Genomic DNA, 21,712 nt, shown 5'->3' with positions numbered 1-21,712 from the left:
TCCAAAACCATGAGTTCAGGAACCTGCCCACATTCTCTGAATGCAGCCATCCAGCTGAGCCCCCTGAGTACATCTGTTTTTCTATGCTGTTTGCAGGGTCTATAAATCCTGTTGTTGGCTATAGCAGACATTTCGATTGTCAACTCCTTGGGAACTGCTCCATCTCTGTTTCAGAGAAGGACAAACACAGCGACAGTGCTTAAAGATTGCCAGGTTTCTGAAACAATCAGTTCCAGGTTTTAAACTCATGAAGGCTCATGAGCCTGCCCATCCCTAGGGTAGCTCAGAGGGAAGGCTCATGGTCCTTCATGAAAAGACAGTGGTTTTCTTTCCAGCAGTGATGGATCCTCCTCTCACAAAAGCTGGGATTTCAATTGTACCTAAGGGAGTTAGGTACCCATTTTAATGGGAGTTGGACACCTAACACTCTCAGACAGACTCCTTTGAAAATGGTAGCCTAGGATAATTTCCCTCTCAGTGCAAATGATAGGGAAGGGTAGGAATCAAAGGAACCTACTCATACAAAGGAATATGTTGGTTCAGGAATTGAATAAAGAGAGTACGTGAACCCAGAAATGTCCTTTGCAAATGGCCTTCAGGATTTAGTTGTGGATTTAGTGAACTAGCAGGATTTGCATAGACCACTGGCGACCTCTACTGACTATTTAGAAAAATATTCGAACGCCTGAAAGGAAAGAACCCCTTACCTGCTGATGCTTCTGGTCAGAGGCCCCTGCCCAACAACAGTGGGTTCATTACTTAGCTTCACAGCAATTAACATGTTCACACATTGTCATCTATTTGACAAGGAACCTAACAGGTGGAAACTTCCTATGCTAAAACCAAAAGGAAACAAAAACTCGGACCTAAAACAGATGGGCTGGATTTTGAACTAACTTCTCGTGCATTTCTGACAGTGCCTGCAGATAAATAGGTGTGCAGAGGCGTAGTGAGGGTGTTATGCGCCCGGGGGCAAAGGAAAAATTTGCGCCCCTCCCTCCCCCCCCATCGCCATGTGGCACAGCACCGAACCTGGTGCACAGCTGAGGGGAACTTGTACTACAGTTTGGGGCCGGGCTCCCGCATGCACTAACCCGCCGGTGGAGATGGAAGAGGGGTCGGGCTTGGAGCAGCGAGGCAGGCAGGAGGCTCCAGCTGCCGGTGGCAGGCAGAGTAGGAGCACGTGAGCTGAAGGGATAACGGAGGGAGCAGAATGGGATTAAATTGGAGCCTTCCTAGCATGGTGCCCAGGGGCAACTGACCTCTCCGGCCCCCTCGCTATGCCACTGCCCCCCCTCCTGCAGATCTATCATCTGATGCATGTGCAAGATCTGTGAGAGCCGTCCCATGAATCTGCAGTTAGTGTCTGTGGCGCCTGCTTCTGGGTGATGTCTCAATGCTGCCACATTCACCTCCAAAGAGGGGGCTTCCCAAAGCAGGCCCTTGCTACTGACCCTCAAAGCATCCACAGGTCCAGTCTCCTTTCAATGGGCCCACTTCCCAGGGCTCATTGATCTCGGATCTGGCTTCCATCCCCTCTCCAACCTTTGCAACTGCCCAGAGGTGCTCACCTTCCGCCTTCTACATTCCCACCTCATTCACCCCACAGGGACAGTCTCTGCCTCACTAGTCCTAGGGACTATTCTACCAAGACGTAATACAAAGTTTATATGTAAAAGGACTCACTACAAAGCTAAACACTTCAATGAGAGAATGATTAATACAGAGACATGTCTACATCTGCTGCAGGGAGACACCTCTGCCTGCCTCCACCCCTCTCCCCCCAGAGTCTACAGCCCCATTGCAAAGCAGGGGAGGGGAAGAAAAGAGGCTGAGGCCCATCCAATGGGACCGAAGCAGTCATGAGCAAGCCATGCCCGGGAGCCATTCTCCTGTCCACTGCTGGTGCTGTGTTGCTTCAGGCACGCTGAAATGCAGTCACCTCTAGGGTGGGCTGGACAGCTGTTTAACACCTGCACAAGGTTTCAGGCAGGGATCAGTGCAGGCTGCCTTCCTGCAGAGCCCCCATCAGAACTAAGCCTCCTGGCTTAGGAAAAGAATAAACAGGAGGTTGGAAATTAACCCGCCCAGTCTCATGTCCCCTAGGCAGGGACTGAGCCATCTACATTAGGCCCCAGCTGAAGTATCATGTTCAGTTCTGGGCGCCACATTTCAGGAAACATGGAGAAACTGGAGAAAGTCCAGAGAAGATCAACACAAATGATGAAAGTTCTAGAGAACATGACCTATGAGGCAAGGCTGAAGGAATTGGCTGTGTTTACCTTGGAAAAGAGAAGACCGAAAAGGGACATGAGAGCAGCTCTCAAGTATCTAAAAGAGTATCATGAGGAGGAGGAAGAAAAATTGTTCTCCTTGGCCTCTGAGGTTAGGATGAGAAGCAATGGGCTTAAATTGCAGCAAGGGAGGTTTAAGTTGGACATTAGGAAAAACTTCCTGCCCATCAGGGTGGTTAAACACTGGAATAAATTGCCTAGGGAGATTGCGGCATCTCCATCACTGGAGATATTTAAGACCAGGTTAGACTGATGAGGGATGAGGTAGGGCAACTTGTCAGGGATGAGCTAGGGCAACTAAACTTTGGAAGCCCCAGGGGCTACACTGATACTTACAGAACATGTTGAGGGCCTCAACTTAAGTGTGGTTACATATGCAAGAAAATATATACAAATAGCTTCTCTCACACTGACAGGCATGAATACAAAGATTAAGGCAAGACTACACAACACACAGGCCTCATTTAAGTCAGCTCTGCTGATATTCATAAAATGCAACATTTACCTGATTTCTACCCATGTGACAGCACTTTTCATGAGCAATGACAGTCCAAGAATTTAACTACTAAAACACACATCAACAGAAGATCATTACACTGACTACTTTTTTGTTTTGCCTCCCACTTGCCAGCCACGTGTTGATCCCCACATAAACCCAAACTGCACCGCGGGGCGCAAACGAACTGGCCATGGGCAGCATACCATGTTATTAATAAATATTTTTAAACCTTTACCTTTTCTGTCTGCTGCCATGTCTCCTCTCCTTGCTCCATCATCTCCCCTGGTGCCTGCTGCCCCCCAACTCCTCACTCTCCTTTGCTGGCCTGACTCCTGCCCTTCTACGACCTTTCCCCCTCCACCAGCCCTTCTCTCCCTCCTGTGCCCACTCCTCCAGGTGAGCTACCCCTCCTCATCCCCTCTTCTAACACCTCTCTCTACACACCTGCCCTGCCCCTCGCCTCTGGTGCTCGTCCCTTCCCTGCAGGTGTCTGCCCTTCTGCTTCACCCGCAGAATACCCTGGCACCTGCACCTTCCCTTAGCCCTGCACCCTCCTGGTGCTCCCCCTTCCCTCACTGCCCCTGCCCCTTTTGCCCTCTTTTTCCCTGATGCCCACCCCCTCTCCACTCTCTGCCCCCATTCCTCTCATGCCCCTGTGCCCTCACACGACTTGCTCCATCCCCACCTTTCTCATGCCCACCCCTTTCAAGCCTTCTCCCAGCACCTCTCCCTCCCCCTCTAGACCATAATGCCCTTCCCCTCTCCTCTCCTCTCCCAGCATCACCCTGTCCCCCCTCCCACTGACACCTCCCCTCCTGCCCTTTCCCTCATTGTCTGAACTTGGCCCCTTGCCATTTGTATCTTCCCTCTCCCTTCCACCTCCACACAAGCTCCTCCCCTCCCCTCCCCACAAGCCCCTTCCTCTCCCACCCCTTTCCCCTAGTTTTCCCCCTGCCCTGCCATACCGTACCATACCGTACCTTCTGTCTTCCACTTTGTGGGCCTGGAGTCTGCACTCAGGCCCCAAAAGTCCCCGTACTCCAAACCAGAAGCTAGGCTGGCACCACGCGGCACCAAGCACTTTTAAAGTCCCAGACCGTGATGTCACGTCACGCCCGGGCGTCTCCCCGGTCACCTGGAAATGCTTCACAGCATGCGCAGGCAAGGGGCAGCTGACAATGCTGGCATGGGCGGCGAGTTCTATGGCCATCCCTCCCGGCTCCGGACTGTCCCTGCCGTACGCAGCGTGCACGGGCAAGGAGAAGCCAACTGAATGCTGTGCATGGCAGTGATGGCCCAGGGCCAGGGGGATGGCCATAAACTTGCCGCCCATGCCAGGTGAGCCTGAGCAGCGTGCACTTGCTCTCACCTCGGCCTGGTGTCCCCCTAGCATGGTGCCCGGGGGCAATTGCCCCCCCCTGCAGCCCCTTCACTACGCCTCTGTAGGTGTGACCTAAATATGAGTGTGAGAGGAAGTCGGGGCTTATGAAAGACAAACTGGGGCATGGAAGGTCCTCTTATAGCAGAAGCACCATACAGGCAAAGACCATTGCACCTTTTCTTCTTCCTCTAAAAACAGAGCCTAAAAATTGGCCATTTTGATAAGAGATCCACTCAAGACACCCCACACACTCCTTGTTTCCTTCATTCCTGAACCTGAGCCTGCTGGTGACAAGAGGTTGTCCCATGGTTACAGAAGAGAGCTGGGAGGAAAAATGGTCCTGGGTTCTCAAGCCAAGCCAAGCAACTCAGTCTCAACTGGCACTAATCTCATTTGGAAATTGATTTCTCACACAGCCTTCAAACCACATTAGCTAAACCACTTTCAATAAGGTTTAACCCATCTCCAAACCCCCTCCCTCTGAGAACCATTATGGGTTGTAGTGTGATGCTGCCAGAGGTACAGAAATATGGCAATATTTTTACATTCGACTTTCAAATCAAGCTATTGCTGGATGGCAGCTGACCAAGCCCCCCTGGGAGGCAGAGAAGAGCAGTAATTTCACCCCTCAGCCCACTTTTAAACCAGGTTAAGGCACTGAAAGTGGTTTAAAAGCGGAGAGGTCAGAGAAGGATACAGGGTAGAATGTGGGTAATTCACCTGGCCACCTTTTGCTGAATCAACAAGCTTGGAAAGCAGGAACCATTGCTGAATACTGTCTTGCTAATTATATTGCTCCACACCCCATGGCATTTGAAAGCTACATATTAAAGCTCTGCAAAAAAAATCCACAGCAGCAAACAAAGGCTTGACTGTCAGTGACCCAGGTAAAAAAATATAATCAGCTCTCTCACAAGGAAAATAAATGTTTCTAACCAGCTCTAGCAAGCACAGGCTAACAGTGTAAGGACACCCCTCTGGTTAAGTCTTCTTCAGTGTTTTCCTCCATGAATACTTGAATGGCAGAGGTGCTTATATCATTCACAGGCTGCAGGAGGTAACCCAGGGGTGGGCAAAAGGGCCTTCATGGGCCAAATCCGGCCCACCAAGCAGGTGGATCCGGCCCACGGAGGCCCTGCTGCTCTCCTGCCCCCAGGCCAATTAGGATCTGGGGGCAGGGGAGCGCGCAAAGCCTCCTCCCGCCCTGCCAGGAGCACATGGCGCTTTGAAGCACCGCACACTGCTTGCAGGGCAGGGGGGGAGAGCAGAGGAGGCTTCGCATGCTCCCCCACCGCCAAGCCAATCAGGGCCTGGGAATGGGGGAGCCGTGTGAAGCTTCCGCTGCTCTGCCCCAGCCCTGCAAGAAGCCCGTGGCACTTCAAAGTGCCATGTGTTCCTTGCAAGGTGGGAGGAGGCTTTGCATGTCCCCCCGCCCCCAGACCGATTGGCGTAGGGGTGTGTGCCTAGCCTCTTTCAGGGCATGGGTACCTAGTGGGAAGTGGGGGGTAAAGGGACTCCCCCACCAATCATGGTCTGGAGGTGGGGTATCCCAACCCTTCCCCTTTAGGCCCCGCCCCTTCCAGGGTGGCTTTGAAGTGGCCCCCAGGCAAAAATTATTGTCCACCCCTGAGGTAACCTGTGCTGCAGACCTATTTGCTATTTTAGTGTCATCTACAGACATTCCCTCCCAGCTTGATGATGTGTTGTCAAGTTTAGTAGGAAATGCCTTCAAAGCTCCTATGCAAATAACAAGTCTGGTGACTGAAGGTTCCCGGGCTTTGCAGCATGGAGTGCATTACACTGAACATGCAACATACTCGTTTAACAGGTATGAGCAGGAAAATGCAAGAGGAAGTTTAGTGCAGCAGGCTGTAATCTGCAAACTTGAGTGGAAGCTGCCATCTAGTGCTCAGACACAAGCAACTGCAGGGGATGCGGAACAGAAGAGGGAAAGAAAACTGAGGGGCTTATTGCCCATAGAAAGTCTTGGAGCAAAGGCTCCTGCAGAAAAGGATTTGACAGATGATTTTCACTGTCAGATATTAAACGACAAACAGGGCAAGTGTCTTGATTCTAGCAATGGCTTTTCACATTGCAGTGGACCCATCGCAGCCAGCCCTGTGCTTGTACAAGGGTCACAAGGACTGACAAGTATTTCCAAGCACTTTTTCAAGGCAGTTAATTCAGTCTCTGACCCCCCTTTGAAACAGCAGGCATCATCCCCACTTTACAGATGGAGAAAACTGAGACACAGACAGTGGCCAAGCAGGAACCAGAACAAGAGCCTTGACTCAGGGAAACCAGCTCTAATCTAAGGATGTTAAATATCAGTTAATGGAATAGTCGAGTAACCTCATGAATTCTTATTGGTTACTTGACTATTCTATAGTACCCAGGAGCAGGGCCGGTAGCCAGTGCCTCTGGCCCCACTTCCAAGGAGCCCCTTGCCACTCCTTGCTGCTGCCTCTGTACCTGGCTGCCTACTGCCCCATGCTGCTGCCTCCGATACAGAGGCAGCAACACAGGTGGCAGCAGCCCCGATCTGGGGGAAGAGGGGTTTGTGCTCCCAGACCTGGCGCGAGCTGAAACTGAGCCGGGCTGCCTGCCAGCCTAGCTCTTAATACACTTTTAATGCAGAGCCGCAGCAGGGGTAGGTCCTGGACCTGTCGCTAGCCAGGACTGAGCCAAGTTGCTGCTAAAAAATTTACTTTGGTGGGGATGCGTGTAGTGTATAGCATTAACCTATAAGCTTTTGCTTATCAGTTAATCGACTACATTATTACATCCCTACTCTAACCCTTCACATCACACTCTCTTGTGAATTCCAGAGGGGACCCACCTTTAAGGCATGACAGGCTCCTGCCATCTCCATCACCTCTCTTGGGACAGCATGGACAGGCTGACCTCACCTAATTCCCCCAGGGAACTTTCAAGGAAGCGGCAACTGTGTATGAATCACTGCACGCAATGCCATGCTGAGCATGCAAACAGCACTCAGGGCAAAGGGCAGGGCCCCAGAGGTGGCTGGAGGGAAATTCATGATGGAGACTGGGTTGGAGGAGAGGGAAAGGCAGTCAACAACACCTTAGCAAGGGATGCTGCAGCCATTTCTGCACAGGCAGGATGGAAATGGGACCCAGCAGGATGGATTGTGGCCACTGACGTTCTTGTGTACAGGGAGGACTTGAATTGAGACTCCATAGTTAGCGTGACCCATACATCACAGTGAGAGACAAGTTCCTACAAACAACTCACAGATTCTCTGACAAAAGCATTCTTTATTGATTTTTTTAAAAAATAAATCTAGTGGGAAACAACAGCTGAAGCTCAAAGTATCAGACCTACAAAATAAAATGTTGGGGATCATCCCTTCTGTGCATGGGATGGAAAAATGCATTTTGCTCTGGACTCAGAAGATCAAGACAGGCATCCTATGAGCACTCAATATGCAGTGAGACGGCCACCGGTCACCAGTGGGTTTTTGTACCATTCTGTGCACTCTATTGTAAGCACAGAAAATGCAAGTACTGAACATTCAATTCCAGTGTGTGTTTGGAAGATGGCAGAGCGATTCACGCAGCATGCTGACATATCCGTTCACAGGCTCTGCAATGAATCCTGTCATTTGCAGATCTGTAGCTGCTATGTGGGTCTTCAGGGGAAAATGCGTCTCTTGAATAAAGGACATATTAGTAGAGCTCCCATCACTGTCAAGATCAAACACTGCTAGGCCTGTCTATGTGATACTTCTGGAGGAGAGGAAAGGACCATAAGGCAAAACAAAATACCCTGTTTCCTCTGTCCTCTAACACTGTGGACCATATTAGGGATACTTGAGAGGCAATTCCCCACCAGGGCAAATAATCTAGCGAGCGACATCCCAATAGCAGCCACTCGTCACATTTCTCCATTCTGCAGGCTGAGGGGTTTACATCGCCCTACAAGCCAGAAGGAATCCTGGAAGTGAGACAAGGGGAGTCAGGACAAGGGAGCTCTGGAATGACGTTTGGAGGATATGGGCAATGCACAAAGTTGGGGAGACAATGCTCCTTCCCTCATCCTTCCAGTTCCAACAGCCTCTGCCGAGTCTCCAGCACAATCTCCTGCATCACCTCTGGTTTGAGAATGTCTTTGATCTGCAGTGATAAGGAGAAGAGCAATGTTTGCAGTTGCAACCCCTGCAAATGAAGTGGACAGGGACATGCCAGGTGCAAAGGGCAATGACATTTAGACAGATGTTAATGGAAACACTGGGGCTGTAGCCCAGGTAGACTACTGGCAACAATCATGACACATGCTCCAAGTCCTGACAGCCAACTTACTCAAGGGCACAAGAAGGGAACTCAGCGAGTCTTGCCTGGTTTGTCAGATACCTACTGAGGAGTTGAGGGCAGAGACACCACATGCTTCATTACTTAAGAGGGAGGATTGTATTGGAAGTGGAGCGTGACTGCATGTCCTATTGGGGGTGGGAGGCTGACATCAGACGTGAAAGCAAGAGACATGGTAAGTCTCTTGTCTGTTCAGGGAGGGCAGGAGAACAACAAAGGCTTGCTGATTAGATTGTTGTGATAGCATGTGGCATGAAAATCATTAACAAATCATGGGGTGTTGACTGCACCACATCCAGCTACAGAAAGTCTAAAGCCAGCAACCTTCCAATATTGGAAGGAGATATGAATATGGGAGAGAAAAAACAAAACTCTGGGCTTTCCATCCATTGTATGAGAGACAGGGCTGTCTCCTCCGCCTCACCCCACCCTACCCTGGTGCAATTCCAAACCTAGGGATCAAACAGGAAGGGGCTTCTCTTTCACTCAGGAAAGAAAACTTTGCCATTGCTAGTGAAGGAGGTAACTGTCTCTATGGAGTTCATGATAAATCTTACCAGATGCAGGAATCGTCAACCCATCCCCATCCCAATCCGTCCACAGCCATTTGGTTCATGACAGGAGACATCATGTTGTGATTTCCGACAAAGATCTTGCATCCCAGGAAATGAAGGCATGCACTAGCCTACTGCCTTTGCCGTAAAATGTGTGGTCTGTGCAAGTGAAGAAAGGGAGTGAAGAAAGCAGCAACTGGACCCAATACCTGATGGGGAAGGGAGGCCTCATAGCAGTACACAATGCTGGTATCGTAGAGCATCAGTTTCTGAGCAACCAGAGCCAGGATGCAGTTCCGGAGACGTGAGATTACCTCCCGGTCATGTAAGGGGACTGGCTAGGGGGGCAACAAGGACAAAAAGGAAAAGAGACCGAATGTGAAAAAGAAAGGGATGAATTTGCAGGGGACCACTAGAGATCTATGACAACGAAAGCTTCACACTCCAAGCCTAAAACTACATCCAGTAACTTGTATCATCTATGTCATATAACTTGTCCCAGAAAGTGAATTCAAGTGTCTAAGGAGGCAGGGGATAATAGTCATTAGAGCAAGGACCGGAAGCCAGGAATCTTAGGTTCTTTCCACACTGCCAGGGAAGGAATGTGGTCTATCAGTTATGGTAAAGAACTACTCTACTGCCCATGACATGCTCCACTATAAAAGAAGCCTAGATGTCCAAACAGACAATTCTTTGTCTGAAGATTCCTCCACCCCCCACCACGAAGCTACGCAGCTGTCTCTGTGCAAGGAAAAGTCCCTGGCAATCACCACACACAAGCCCATTCACCCCACATAGGCAGTACTAATGGAACAGTCATTGTTTTTGCTAGGATGCATGTGGTTTACTGGTCAAAAGGGCGAGGAAATCACCTTGCAGTGCACAGTGCATTAGATATGTGAACAAATCACAGGCGGGGAGGAGATTATTGAGCCAGCTGTGGTCTAACGGCGGTTCCTGGAGCCTTGCCTGCTCCCATGGTGCTGGCTCCCTTCCTTGTTTCCAACTTCCAATTCACACTAGCAGACAGCTACAGATATAAATATTTCCTTCGCGTGTTCCACTTAAGGAACTGCTGCCGTGTCCCCCGGGACATGCCGCAATCGTGAACAGGAGGGGGATGCTGCTGTGACATTTCATTCACATGTTTGCAAGCCCCTAGGTAAGCGCTTCACCTGCTTTACCCAGGGTCCTGTTTCTTGGTGCCAGGCTACTGAAACACAGCTTGAGAAGGTGGCCTTTTGAGGAGCAACTAACCACCCCAACACCTTTGAAATGCTGGCTCCTCACCTCCAGATTGGTGACAAAGCCCCCTGCCTCTTCATCCTTCTGCTCAGGCGTTGGGTAGATCCAGATGAAGCCATTGTTGCCAAGAATCACGGAGGCGCCACAGGGCAGATCATGGAAATGAGTCTTCTGGCGTTTCACAAGGGAGGGGGAGACCTGAACCAGCACACCCTGGCCAAGCTGAAGAGCATGACACAATGTGAGATGGGTGCAGCCTGACCACCGACACCAATTCCACTGGTGGCTTGGGAGCAGGGTTGACAATGTGCCCCAGGGGGAGCTGGCTTCAGGGCCCCAAGAAAGGTAGGCGCCTATAAAGCGCGGGCTCCACTGGTGATTTAAAAGGGCCCGGGGCTCTGTCCACTGCTGCTGTTGAGGTAGTAGCAGCCAGGAGCCCTCACCCCTCTTAAATTGCTGCCTCTTTTACTCCTCCCTCCACCCAGCAGCCCTGTCTAATAGCCAACCAAATACAGCCTGGTGTTTGACTGTCTCCATCTGGGAAATGGGGATATCAACCCTGCCAGCCTACAGCCTAATGGGAGATTGAACTAATTCCCAAACAGCGCTTTGAGGACAGAGTGCTATAGAAACATTCAGTGAGAGAAAGTTCTTGATCATTCCGACATGCCACCCAGCCCTCCCGAAAGGCAACAGAGAAAAGGAAAAGTCAGAGGCAGCTTGGGACAAGAAGTGCTGTTGAAAAGTTTCAGCTGAGAGTGTTTTTTCCCCATGGGTCCAATATCCAGCAGGGGGATCACACTAAGTATGTTAAAGACTAGTCAACTATCCGATAAGCAGAAGCCTCTAGATGGAGGCAGCAAAGGGGGGGGAAGAGAGGGTACTTCAAAGGGGCAGCGCTCCCAGCTGAACCCAGGATCAGCAGCACCGCCTGGAACCCAGGGTCAGCTGGGAACTCCGCAACTGACCCCAGGTTCTGGAGTCCCCAGCTGACCCCGGGCTCCGCATGGCATTTCAAATCAGCAGCACAACATGGACTGGGGACTCTTGTACATTTCAAAGCTGTCACGCTTGTGTACAGCCTGGAGTCAGCAGGACTTCCAGCTAGCCCTCGGGCTGTACCGCGTTTCTCCTTTGTAATGTACAAGAGCCCCAGCAGGGGCTCTTGTACATTTCAAAGAGGAATGCAGAAGTGCCTATTGATTAGTCGATGGAAATTCCATCTACTATTCAACTAGTAAACTGACTGAAAATTAACATCCTTAGTTCACACTAACTGCTGCTAGGGACGGTCACAAGCCATATTGACAAGATTCATTTCACACCAGGGGACTCTGCATTTTGTTTCACTTTGGGCCCAGGTCCCTTCATCTTCCCAGCCTGCAGACATAGTTTAATGACATTATCCTGTTCTTATCTAGAACACTTTGAGAGCCATCTCTGCTCTCACTTACACTGGTGTACAGCCAAACAAATTGCGGTGACAAGGAAAAGCAGCAGTCTGCTTGGTAACTCACCTTCCCATATTTCAGGCTCCGTGTATGCAGTGACACAGCCCCATCAGAAAATACAGCCTGGACTTCTGCCTGGTAGGGCTGCTTGAGGAAAAGAGACATCTGCCTCCGGCCAACCTTCATTCCCCCACCTCCCATTGCTTCCACTGGGCAACCACACATGAAATGTTCATGTGGAGTTTCCCTTTACCACATAACTCTCCACCAATTCCCAGCAGTGCCATCTGATGGTACTTTCCTTGTCATTTTAGGCCAGATTAGGGGCTCAAAGCTCAAACTTTTCTTTTGGCCTCACAGAGGACTGTACAATACAGGCTATGGAGTCAGAAAGCGGCATCTCTGCCCTTAAGACAACACGAGCCCTCAAGCGTAGGTCCATCCCCTGGCTCGTACACCAACAATTAGTCCCTAGAAAGTGGGAAGGGAGGGCAAATGTGCAGAAGAAGCAAACTGCAGGTGAAGGATTTAGGGAACAGCATCCAGACCAGGAGTAAGACCAGCCTGGGAGACTGCCACAAAAGACAAATATGGAGTCTAAGTTTGAGTGTCTCCCACAATGGTCAGCAGATGATCTCTGCCTTCAGGGATGGTGGGTACGTGCTGTTTCTCTCTGGTAGCCATTCTAAGACAGATGCCTTCTTCAAACAAGCATCCCGGAACAGGGTGTGAGCCTCATGAAGAGGCTGCCCAGTGCCCCTGACCATCATACACCTATTTTATAGGCAAAATGGGACCTTAAGTCAGACAGAACTTGGCAGCCCTGAAGGAGAGTATAAAACCCTGTCCCACCTATTGCAATCGGTGGTGGTGGAGAGAACTCTTGGATCAGGCCAAATATATGAAGAAGGAAGGCTCATTTTCTGATGAACACAGAGTGTTAATCTGCTGGCATCTGCCTATGCACCCAACACCCACAGGCATCTCCTGCCTAACAGGTAACAAAGAAAGGATACACTGATAAGATCCCCTTCCTGTAGATAGTCCCTCATTGCAAGCTCATCCTCTGCTGATCTCCTCCTCTGAAAAGCACAAAGGGTGGAAAAGTTCTGTGAAAGAGTAATGATACCCCATCTATTTTTCTTCCGCCCACCACACAAAGCTCTGCCACCACAAGCTATGGGGCACAGCCTCATTAGATCAGCACGAAGAGCACCTGCCCTGCCGCCTTCTAAGGGATACGTTGCTGCTGTTCCATTTTGATTGGATAAAGCACTGGAGAATGTGCTGTAGGAAAGATCCTGCCTGGCAAGGATGAGGATAGCTGCCTGGACAGGACCCAACACATCTCATAGACTTTAAGGTCAGAAGGGACCATTGTGATCATCTAGTCTGACCCCCTGCACAGTGCAGGCCACAGAATCTCACCCACCCCTCCCAGAATAATCCTCTCACCTATATCTCAGATACTGAAGCCTTCAAATACTTTGAAGACCCCAAGATGCAGAGAATCCTCCAGCTGTGATCTGTACCCCATGCTACAGAGGAAGGCGAAAAACCTCCAGGACCTCTGCCAATCTACCCTGGAGGAAAATTCCTTCCTGACCCCAAATATGGCGATCAGCTAAACCCTGAGCATGTGGGCAAGACTCACCAGCCAGACACCCATTCTATCTCAGAGTGCCATAACCCAGAAGTGCACAACATGCAGCAGCTACAGTAACAGATGCACCAATCTGAGGTGGTTGGTTTCACTGAGTATGTCTGCACTCCAAGCTGGGAACGGGACCCTGAGCTTGAGCAGACATACCAATATTAGAACTGATTGAGCTAGCATGCCAAAAATGCAGCTCACGCAGCAGGAATAATTGGCTGAGTACATGGCTATTGCTTCTAGGAGGCACGCACTCAACGCTGCTGCAGCTACACGCTATTTTTAGAATGCTAGCTCAATCAGGGCAAATCTGGGTAGGTCTCCTCCCAGCAGGCCTGCCAAGGGGGGGCAAAAGGGACAAGTGCCCTGGGACGCCTAGCTGCTACTGCGACAGTGGCAACAACTGATTTTCAGGCCCTTTAAATTGCTGCTGGAGCCCCGGGCAGTGTGCTCCAGGTGGTGCTGAAGGGCTCACAGGGAAAGGCTTGCCCATAGGTCTACCCCTTCTGCCTGAGGTCCCACCCCTTCCAGTAGCACAGAGCCAAGCCCCCCACCTTGCCCAGGGGTCTGGCAATTGTCGGCCCCCTGGCTTCTAGCTGGGAATTACACCTCTGGCTCAAAGCATAGTCCAACCCACTGAGGGTATCAGTTATGTAGATGTGACACTTAATGGGATGAGCTGCCTCTGTGCAGAACGTCCTGGAAAGGGGTACAGCAATTAACCAGCAGACTTGCAAGCATAAATGAATTAGCTGGACTCTTGCAACAGCAACTGTGGAAAGAGATACACAGCCTCGGAGCTCATCTCAGTGCCTAGCTCCTCACATCTGCTGCTGCTGAGCAACAAGAAAGTGATCCAGAAGCACACTACTTGGGATTTCACTCACTAGCTCCCCTCCTGGTAGGTTCATGGATGAGAGAAGCAAGACTGAATCCAGCCGGGCATTGGTCTCCACCTTCCATCGTTTCTGTTGAACCTGAGACGGAGGTGAGAGAAATTCCTCTCTTTGTTATTTTGAAACATCAAGCATGTTCTGATCAGTGGAGCAGGACTTTCTATGGCCTGTATGACCACAGTCCCCAGCAATCCACACCAACCAAAGAACTTCATAGAGAAATGAAGGGGTATAAGTGATGAGATTTGTTCTGTTCTCTAAGTGAGAATACCGCACCTGGTACATACATCCACTAAGAACATTAACAGGGAGTCTCAAGCATAGATGTAGTACATAAAACCACTTTTAAATTAATTTTTAGACCCAACTTAGGGTACGTCTATACTGCATGACTATTTCAGGATACTGGAGGTATCCCAAAATAGCTACCCCGCATCTACACAAGCTGCCCATTATTTTGAAATATTTTTTCAAAATAACGGGCACATAATTTTCACCATCCTGTTGCACGAGGGTTAAGGGATGGCTCAAAATAGTGCATTATTTTGAAATCTGGTGCTGTGTAGATGCACCAAATTTCAAAATAAACTATTTCAAAATAGATTCGAGATAAGATACGCAATTTGCATAGCACAAATTGCGTATCTTATTTCGAGTTTAGGGTGCTATGTAGATGCACCCTTAGGGATGCTAGCGTGTAGTCATTTACACAACTGATAAACCTAGGATTATCGGTTTAATCCTAATGACTACATGCACACACATCCCTTACTGCCTGTATCAGAGGTAGGAAGGGGGGGATGTGGGATCTGGTGCCCCTGGGGAACTGGCTCCTGCCCTGCCCCAGCCTGCAAATGTGTATTCACTGAAAATTTCAGCAGACACGTGTTTACACAAATAAATGCATTTGAACATCCCTACTCCAACTAAATGTTACATTACCAGTGCACCTTTAGTCAAAGAAGCTAGTATCATCTCCATTCTACAGATAGGTAGTGACTGCCTTAAGAACTCAGAATGTCACAGCCTGGAGTAGAAATCAGGATCTTAAAATAGGAAAGTCCCAATTCAGTACGGTGCTAAATTCCCTCAATACCCAGTGGCAGGCCCTAAAAAGCCTGGATGCAAAAGTGCTGGGTGCACTAGAAACATCATAAATCAGATATAGATGCACCAATGACCGTCCTCTGTTGTCACTATGAAACCGTACTTCTCACTAACCCTCTTTTGTTTTAAATGTCAGGCAAGTGTAATTCTAGTTTTAGTACATTGTCAGGGAAAACGAGTCTTCCACAAGGAACAGCAGCCAGGATCTCCTTCGTCTTACCTCTGTGATTCTCCCAACCACAATGTCACCAACTTCCCCGTTATATCTGGGAGCAAGAGAAAAAGGGAAATTCTATTCAAGCAAACCTCTTCCCGGAGTAGCTCAGATACTGCTTGACTTGGGTACTCGTATCAGCATGACACTGATTAAAAACACAAGCAGGGCCAAGCTGGCAAGAGTCACAGCACTGGAGTCTGTGCAAACTGCAGCATCAACGTTTCCAGTACTAACATTTATTATTTATAACTGGGCTCAAAACAGGAGTTAGTGGATGAAATGTTCTGACCTACGTTACACAAGTCAGATTAGATGGTCCAATGGACCCTTCTGGTCTGACAATCCAGGAATAATATGGTTACACAATCCACTGATCTGGTGTAGATAGAAGCATTGATCTGATAGAGTTTGACAAATTCTACATTCACCCCCAACCCATTTCCAAATGTCTCCCACTGTTGGACACACACTGAGACCATCTGTTGGCTTATGCCCTGTTTCTCTAAGTCTTTAAGTGGGAAACACATTGCTAGGAATTGGAATATCCCACACAGAGGGAACATTTGATTTTTAAATAGGTTCAAAAAATGGCTTTGGTCTCAAAGCCTGTTCTCACCTGGTTTTCAGAGCTTTGACACAGATCAGTTTGTTCACTCTCTCAACAGCGCCTGCGACAGATGCTATAAGTTTCTCATCTCCCATATACGTGCCATGGCCCCTGCCGTAAAAGGATACATCAAACATCCACACACATCTGCCATCTCTACCACCCTGGGGTTAGCCAATCCATGCTTTCACACCCCAGGCTTAAAGTAGCCCCAGAGTTATTAGGAGAAAAGAGTTCCCAAGCTCTCTGAAATTAAAACAGGAAAGAGAAAGGAAGCTATTTCTCCACCACGGGAGGGATGAGATCTGTCTCTCTCTTCCCCATTCCCAGTGAAGGGTTTGTGAAATAAAGATACTTTCATGTGGTGACACCGCTTAGCCTCCTTCCTCAGGTACACAAATGGTGCAGCTTTTAGTGAGTCTGATCAGTTCCGTTCTCAACACAGCTCTACACAGAGTGATTAGGACCAGCTCTAAGCATAAGGCAAGTAACAGTCTGGGACACTGAGAAGTTTACATTAAGGTCTAAAAGGGCCTAATCCAGGGTGGGCAATAAGTGGCCCTCAAGCCAGGCACAGTTCACCATGGTTAACCCCTGGTAGGTCGCCGGACACTTTATTTACCTACGTGTCCGTGGGTAAGGCCACTTGCAGCTCCCATTGGCTGGGAACAATGTGCTGTGGCCAACAAAAGCTGCAAGCAGCCATACCTGCAGATGCTCAAGCCGCTTATTGTCTGGCCTAACCCTACGCTTCATTCACCAGTCAGGTGGACTGGAGGGGAAACCCAAGCAAGGCAAGCAACTGTTCAGGGCCTCCCAGAATAACCACAATGACCCACGGCGTGAACTCTTCCTTGGGGCCCCATTCCCCAACCCTGAGGAGAAGTCATTTTCTGCAACTGGACTCTAGGGGTAGAATGGGGCAGGGAAGAAAGAGCCAGAGCCATAACAAAGATGGGGCAAGCAGGGTGCTTACCCCAGGCACATCATAATCAAGAGCGCAAAGAAAGGATGTTAAATTGCATTTAATCAGTTAATTGAGTAGTTGATGGAATTTCCATCGACTACTTGATTGGTCAATAAGGGGGAAACTGCAGAGCTGCAGCAGGGTTAGCCTGCTGCAGCTCTTACTACATTTAAGAGACAGAGGCATAGCATCTGGGACTGGGCACAAGCCAGAACAACCGAGTCCCGGCTCATGCCCGGTCTCCTGCTGCATCTCTGCCTCCCCTGCCCTCCACGGAGATGGTGCTGGGGGAACCAGCTTTTAAGCTGGCTCCCCTCCACAGCGCTAGCTCCTGCTCCCCCCCTTGCTGCCACTGATAGAGGCAGCAAGGGGGGGAGGAGAGAGACGTGACTAATGACTTGACTACCCAAGAAGCCTAGGCTTACTAAGTAGTAAACTATTCGACTAGTTGCTTACATCCCTAGCACAAAGCGTAAAAATAATAAGCTGCAAAAGTAAAAAGTGCGACACATGCTAACTTAAGGAAGAGGGGGGTGCATAATGAATATTTTGCCCCAGGCACAAAAAATACCTAATTACAGCACTGGAAAGAGCAGCCCTTCAAAAAAAACTGGGACTGAAGGAAAACTCTGTTAATTCCCAACAACCCCTGCCACCAGGATGGTGTGAGGGAAGAAACCCTCTCCTAAAACCCATTTTTACAGGTAAGGAAATTAAGGCAGAAAGAAGTGAAATGACTTGATCAAGAGAACCCAGGGTTCAGAAATCTCTCATTTGTCCAGGATGTTGGGGATTCAGAACCACTTTTGTTCACATATCATACAGGGACCATGCCCATAGCCTTAGCTGCTGGAATGGGTGGGGATAAAGGGCTGCCACAGGGATGCAGGGGGACAAAACACCCTGCCCCAGACCCTGAGGACGGAGATCGGGCTGCACCCTAGCCCCCTGGTTGGGAGATAAGAGACCCTGCCCCACAGCCCATGCAATGGGGGGGGGGACGTGCCACAGCCCCATGTCCGGGGGGATAAGAGACGCTGCCCCATAGCTCATACCACGGGGAGGGGATAAGGGGCTCTGCCCCACAGCCCATGCAATGGGGGGGAGGGGCGTACCACACCCTATGGCCCTGCCCCATCCATAGGCTCCGTCTCTGAGATAAGGGAAGGGCCCCACCGGAGGGAGAAGAAACCTGGGGGAGGCCCCTCACCTCATGTAGCCCGTGTCTGTGGTGATCGTGTCCCCCGGAGCCACCAGGTGCTTGTCGCTCCCTCTTGCCTGGCTCTGGCCCGCGAGCTTACGGGCCACCGGCAACCGAACCTCTATTGCCGCCATCTTAACTCCTGGCCGTTTCCTTCGGCTTCAGCGCCCGTCCGAATCAGCCGTGCCCTCCGCCATGTCTGTTACTGGCAACAGCACGCGCGGGGAGCTGCCCTGTTGGCTTGGGGCGTCGCCATCTTGAATGAGGGCTGGACGAGCCTCAGCAGCGATGAGGCTGGGGAGGCCATATTGGATCTTGGCAGGGGAGGGGGGGATAGTCTTCGCTGCGTAGGCAGGACTAGGGTAGGGCCATGTTTAGTGTTGGCAAGCTGCCTAGGCTGTGGTGCCCTCTAGTGCTGGAGGGGAGGTGTTAAGGCTACAGGAAGATGCCTCCTCCCCTAAGAGAGGCCACATGTTGGTACGTCCCAGAGACAGTATTTCATAGGAACTCTGTGCATTGGGTGTATTCGCCCCCCACATCCCTATGGAGCCCACGGGCCCTATACACATGCCCAACAGCAAGCAGGCGCCTGCCTGCCAAACCTTGGGGAGCGGCAAAGCAGTGTTGCCAACTCTCATGCTTTTGCCACTCGTCTCAATTCTCGTGCTAATGATTGTTTTCCTTAAAGTCCCTGCTCGGGTTGCCAGGTTTTGAACTGGACAGTCCAGAATTTGAGGTTTCTGTCTGGTAAATAAATTGAGAAAATACCAGACCTATAAATGTCCGGTATTTTCTAATCAAGTTAGTTGTATTATTATGAGTATCAGTACGTAGCTGTGTACTGCCTGGCTGGTCGACACGCTCACACTGCGTGAGTCCACATTGCGTGAGTGTGTCTAGCAGCCAGGCAGTACGCAGCTACGCAGTAGAGAGGGGTCAGGGCCGGAGCGGGGTTGAATCTCCGGAGCCGGACTCGCCCGTGCACCACGCTGGGACCGTGCATGGGATGAGCAGCACCCCGGGATCTGCATGTGCCCGGGCCAGCCCCACTCCCTGCCAGCCGATTCTCTCCCCCCCCCACTTTCCCCTCCTCCCCCATCCCAGCCTGCCCTGCTTCCTGCTGGCCGGTTCTCCACCCCCCAGCTCCCCCAGCCAGCCCTGCTCCCCCCCCACCCCTTCCCGGCTGGTCCCATCCCCTCCTCCGATCTGAGATCAAGTGTGCCCGGTATTTTTTTTGTAGACATCTGGTAACCCTAGTCCCTGCTCCTTCAAACCAGATCCCAAGCACTCAACAACCCTTTCATGAGCTGTCACTGTCTACTCAGATACACAGCAGCTGTTTAACAGCTCAGAGCACTGCTACATGGCCATGTAAGGCAGGAAGTATCTGACTCAGTGGTTCTCAACCTATTTACCATTGTGGGCCACACATGCAGCTCTCCATGTGCTACATGAGCCACATCCATGATGTATATACTACCCGTATGGCCTTGAGGCAGATGTGTACAGATTGGGATGCAAGTGGCCCATGGGGTGAACGCCACTGGTTTGACTCAAACTGCAAGAATGTATTATCTACATAATATAGAAAGGAAAAAGGATGTAATATTAAGAAATTAATTTTTACAACTAAGAAAAATCAGCTCTTTTCATTTTCCTAGCCATACTGTCACTTAGGCCAGGTCTACACTACTCCAGAAAGTCAACCTAAAATACGCTACTCCAGCTACGAGAATAGCATAGCTGGAGTTGACATTCCTTAAGTCAAATTTCTGCAGCATCCCCAGTGTAGATGGTTGATGGGAGAAACTCTCCCATTTACTTCCCATACTCCTTGTGACCCAGTGGAGTGCTGGGGTCGACAAGGAAGCTATCAGCAGTTGAATAGGCAGGTCCTTAGGAGACTTGCTAAATTGAATCCTGGAAGATCCATCTCCAAAGTCTCGATCTCAGGGTAAGTGTAGACCTGGCCTTAGGGATTTAAGAGAGAGATCATACTATGGTCATCAGCCAGTGCTTCCCATTGCATTAAGTTTAAATGCAGCACAGGCTTCCATCTGGTAAGCTAAATTATCTTCCCCACTTGAGTAGAGGGCTATATCAAACAACAGCTGTTATTATGATTAAATATTTGCACTGTGATAGCACCCCGAGGGTCCAATCAGGATAAGGTCACCATGGGGCCAGGCACTATGTAAACATAAACTGGTACATGTTCATAAGAACGAGATTGTGGTATTTCTTTCTGCGATTCTGCTGCTGTGCTGAATTACAGAGTGGGATTCTGTTTTCACCCTGAGAGCGGTGTTACTCCTAACAGCTCTGCTGTTAGAGAGAAAGAATCAAGTCCGCACATTCCAAAGTTAAGCTAAAAAGATTTGTAGACCTGATCTTGCAAAGAGAACCATTTGGTGATACCCACATGTATCCTAAGCACGGTGGACAGGAATTGATTAGGATAGCAGCTGTGCACTGCCTCTAGAACATGGTATGCTGCAAACAGGCCCTGTTCAGCATTGCAGGGCACTAGCAAATCTTGATCTGTGATCCATGGCTGTGTTTGTCTTTAAAGGCTAGTTAATTCCAGAAGGAGGTGGGAATAGTCCTGTGTACCTCTGCAGGAATTTGTCTTCATCGTCATATTCCCTTTACACCTCGGCTGTGTCTACACTGGCAAGTTATTCCGGAAAATCAGCCGCTTTTCTGGAAAAACTTGCCAGCTGTCTGAACTGGCCGCTTGAATTTCCGGAAAAGCACTGACAATTTAATGTAAAATCATCAGTGCTTTTCCGGAAAAACTATGCTGCTCCCGTTCGGGCAAAAGTCTTTTTCCGGAAAACTGTTCCGGAAAAGGGCCAGTGTAGACAGCACAGTAGTGTTTTCCGCAAAAAAACCCCGATCGCGAAAATGACGATCAGGGCTTTTTTGCGGAAAAGCGCGTCTAGATTGGCCACGGACGCTTTTCCGGAAAAAGTGCTTTTCCGGAAAAGCGTCCTGCCAATCTAGACGCACTTTTCCGAAAATGCTTTTAACGGAACACTTTTCTGTTAAAAGCATTTCTGGAAAACCATGCCAGTGTAGACGTAGCTCTCTGGTAGTTAGGGCAGTGATAAAACTCCTCCACTCCTGTCTGTTTCTGGCAAGTCTTTCAATGGCTCCCAAGCTGTGCCCCATTTTTTTCAGCTCAGCTTCCACAGCCCTTTGCCATGTTGTTTTCAGACAGCCACATTTTCACTTGCCTTCAAGTGTCCATCTTATTGCTACTCTGGTGATAGAATCAGTTTCCATCTGAAGCACATGGCCAATCC

At 49.8% G+C, this 21,712-nt stretch overlaps 1 protein-coding gene across 1 annotated transcript; it reads right to left on the bottom strand.

Moving 5' to 3' along the window:
* Positions 1–7,432: 7,432 nt before the first annotated feature.
* On the bottom strand, positions 7,433–18,647 carry EXOSC2 (exosome component 2). The gene is made up of 9 exons (XM_006128362.4): positions 18,414–18,647; positions 16,246–16,347; positions 15,633–15,678; positions 14,297–14,386; positions 12,772–12,837; positions 11,822–11,890; positions 10,350–10,526; positions 9,269–9,397; positions 7,433–8,310 (listed from the first exon to the last, which is right to left on the bottom strand). Exons 1-9 carry the CDS (start codon positions 18,536–18,538, stop codon positions 8,230–8,232), a joined length of 885 nt encoding a protein of 294 aa, XP_006128424.1. The 5' UTR covers positions 18,539–18,647; the 3' UTR covers positions 7,433–8,229.
* Positions 18,648–21,712: the final 3,065 nt, after the last annotated feature.

Source organism: Pelodiscus sinensis, chromosome 22 (assembly GCF_049634645.1).
Source record: "Pelodiscus sinensis isolate JC-2024 chromosome 22, ASM4963464v1, whole genome shotgun sequence".
Classification (NCBI taxonomy): domain Eukaryota; kingdom Metazoa; phylum Chordata; order Testudines; family Trionychidae; genus Pelodiscus; species Pelodiscus sinensis.
This window is presented reverse-complemented; position numbering and strand designations above follow the sequence as displayed.

What these genes read in the sequence shown, in the direction of transcription:
- EXOSC2 (XM_006128362.4), bottom strand. Translation starts at nt 18,538, where the DNA reads ATGGCGGCAATAGAGGTTCGGTTGCCGGTGGCCCGTAAGCTCGCGGGC. An exon ending in ACCTACCAGGAGGGGAGCTA is followed by an intron (nt 12,838 to 14,296) that starts GTGAGTGAAATC and finishes TGTGCTTTTCAG; the next exon opens with AGGAGGAGATCAGCAGAGGA. An exon ending in AGGAAGGGGATCTTATCAGT is followed by an intron (nt 11,891 to 12,771) that starts GTATCCTTTCTT and finishes CAGCCCTACCAG; the next exon opens with GCAGAAGTCCAGGCTGTATT.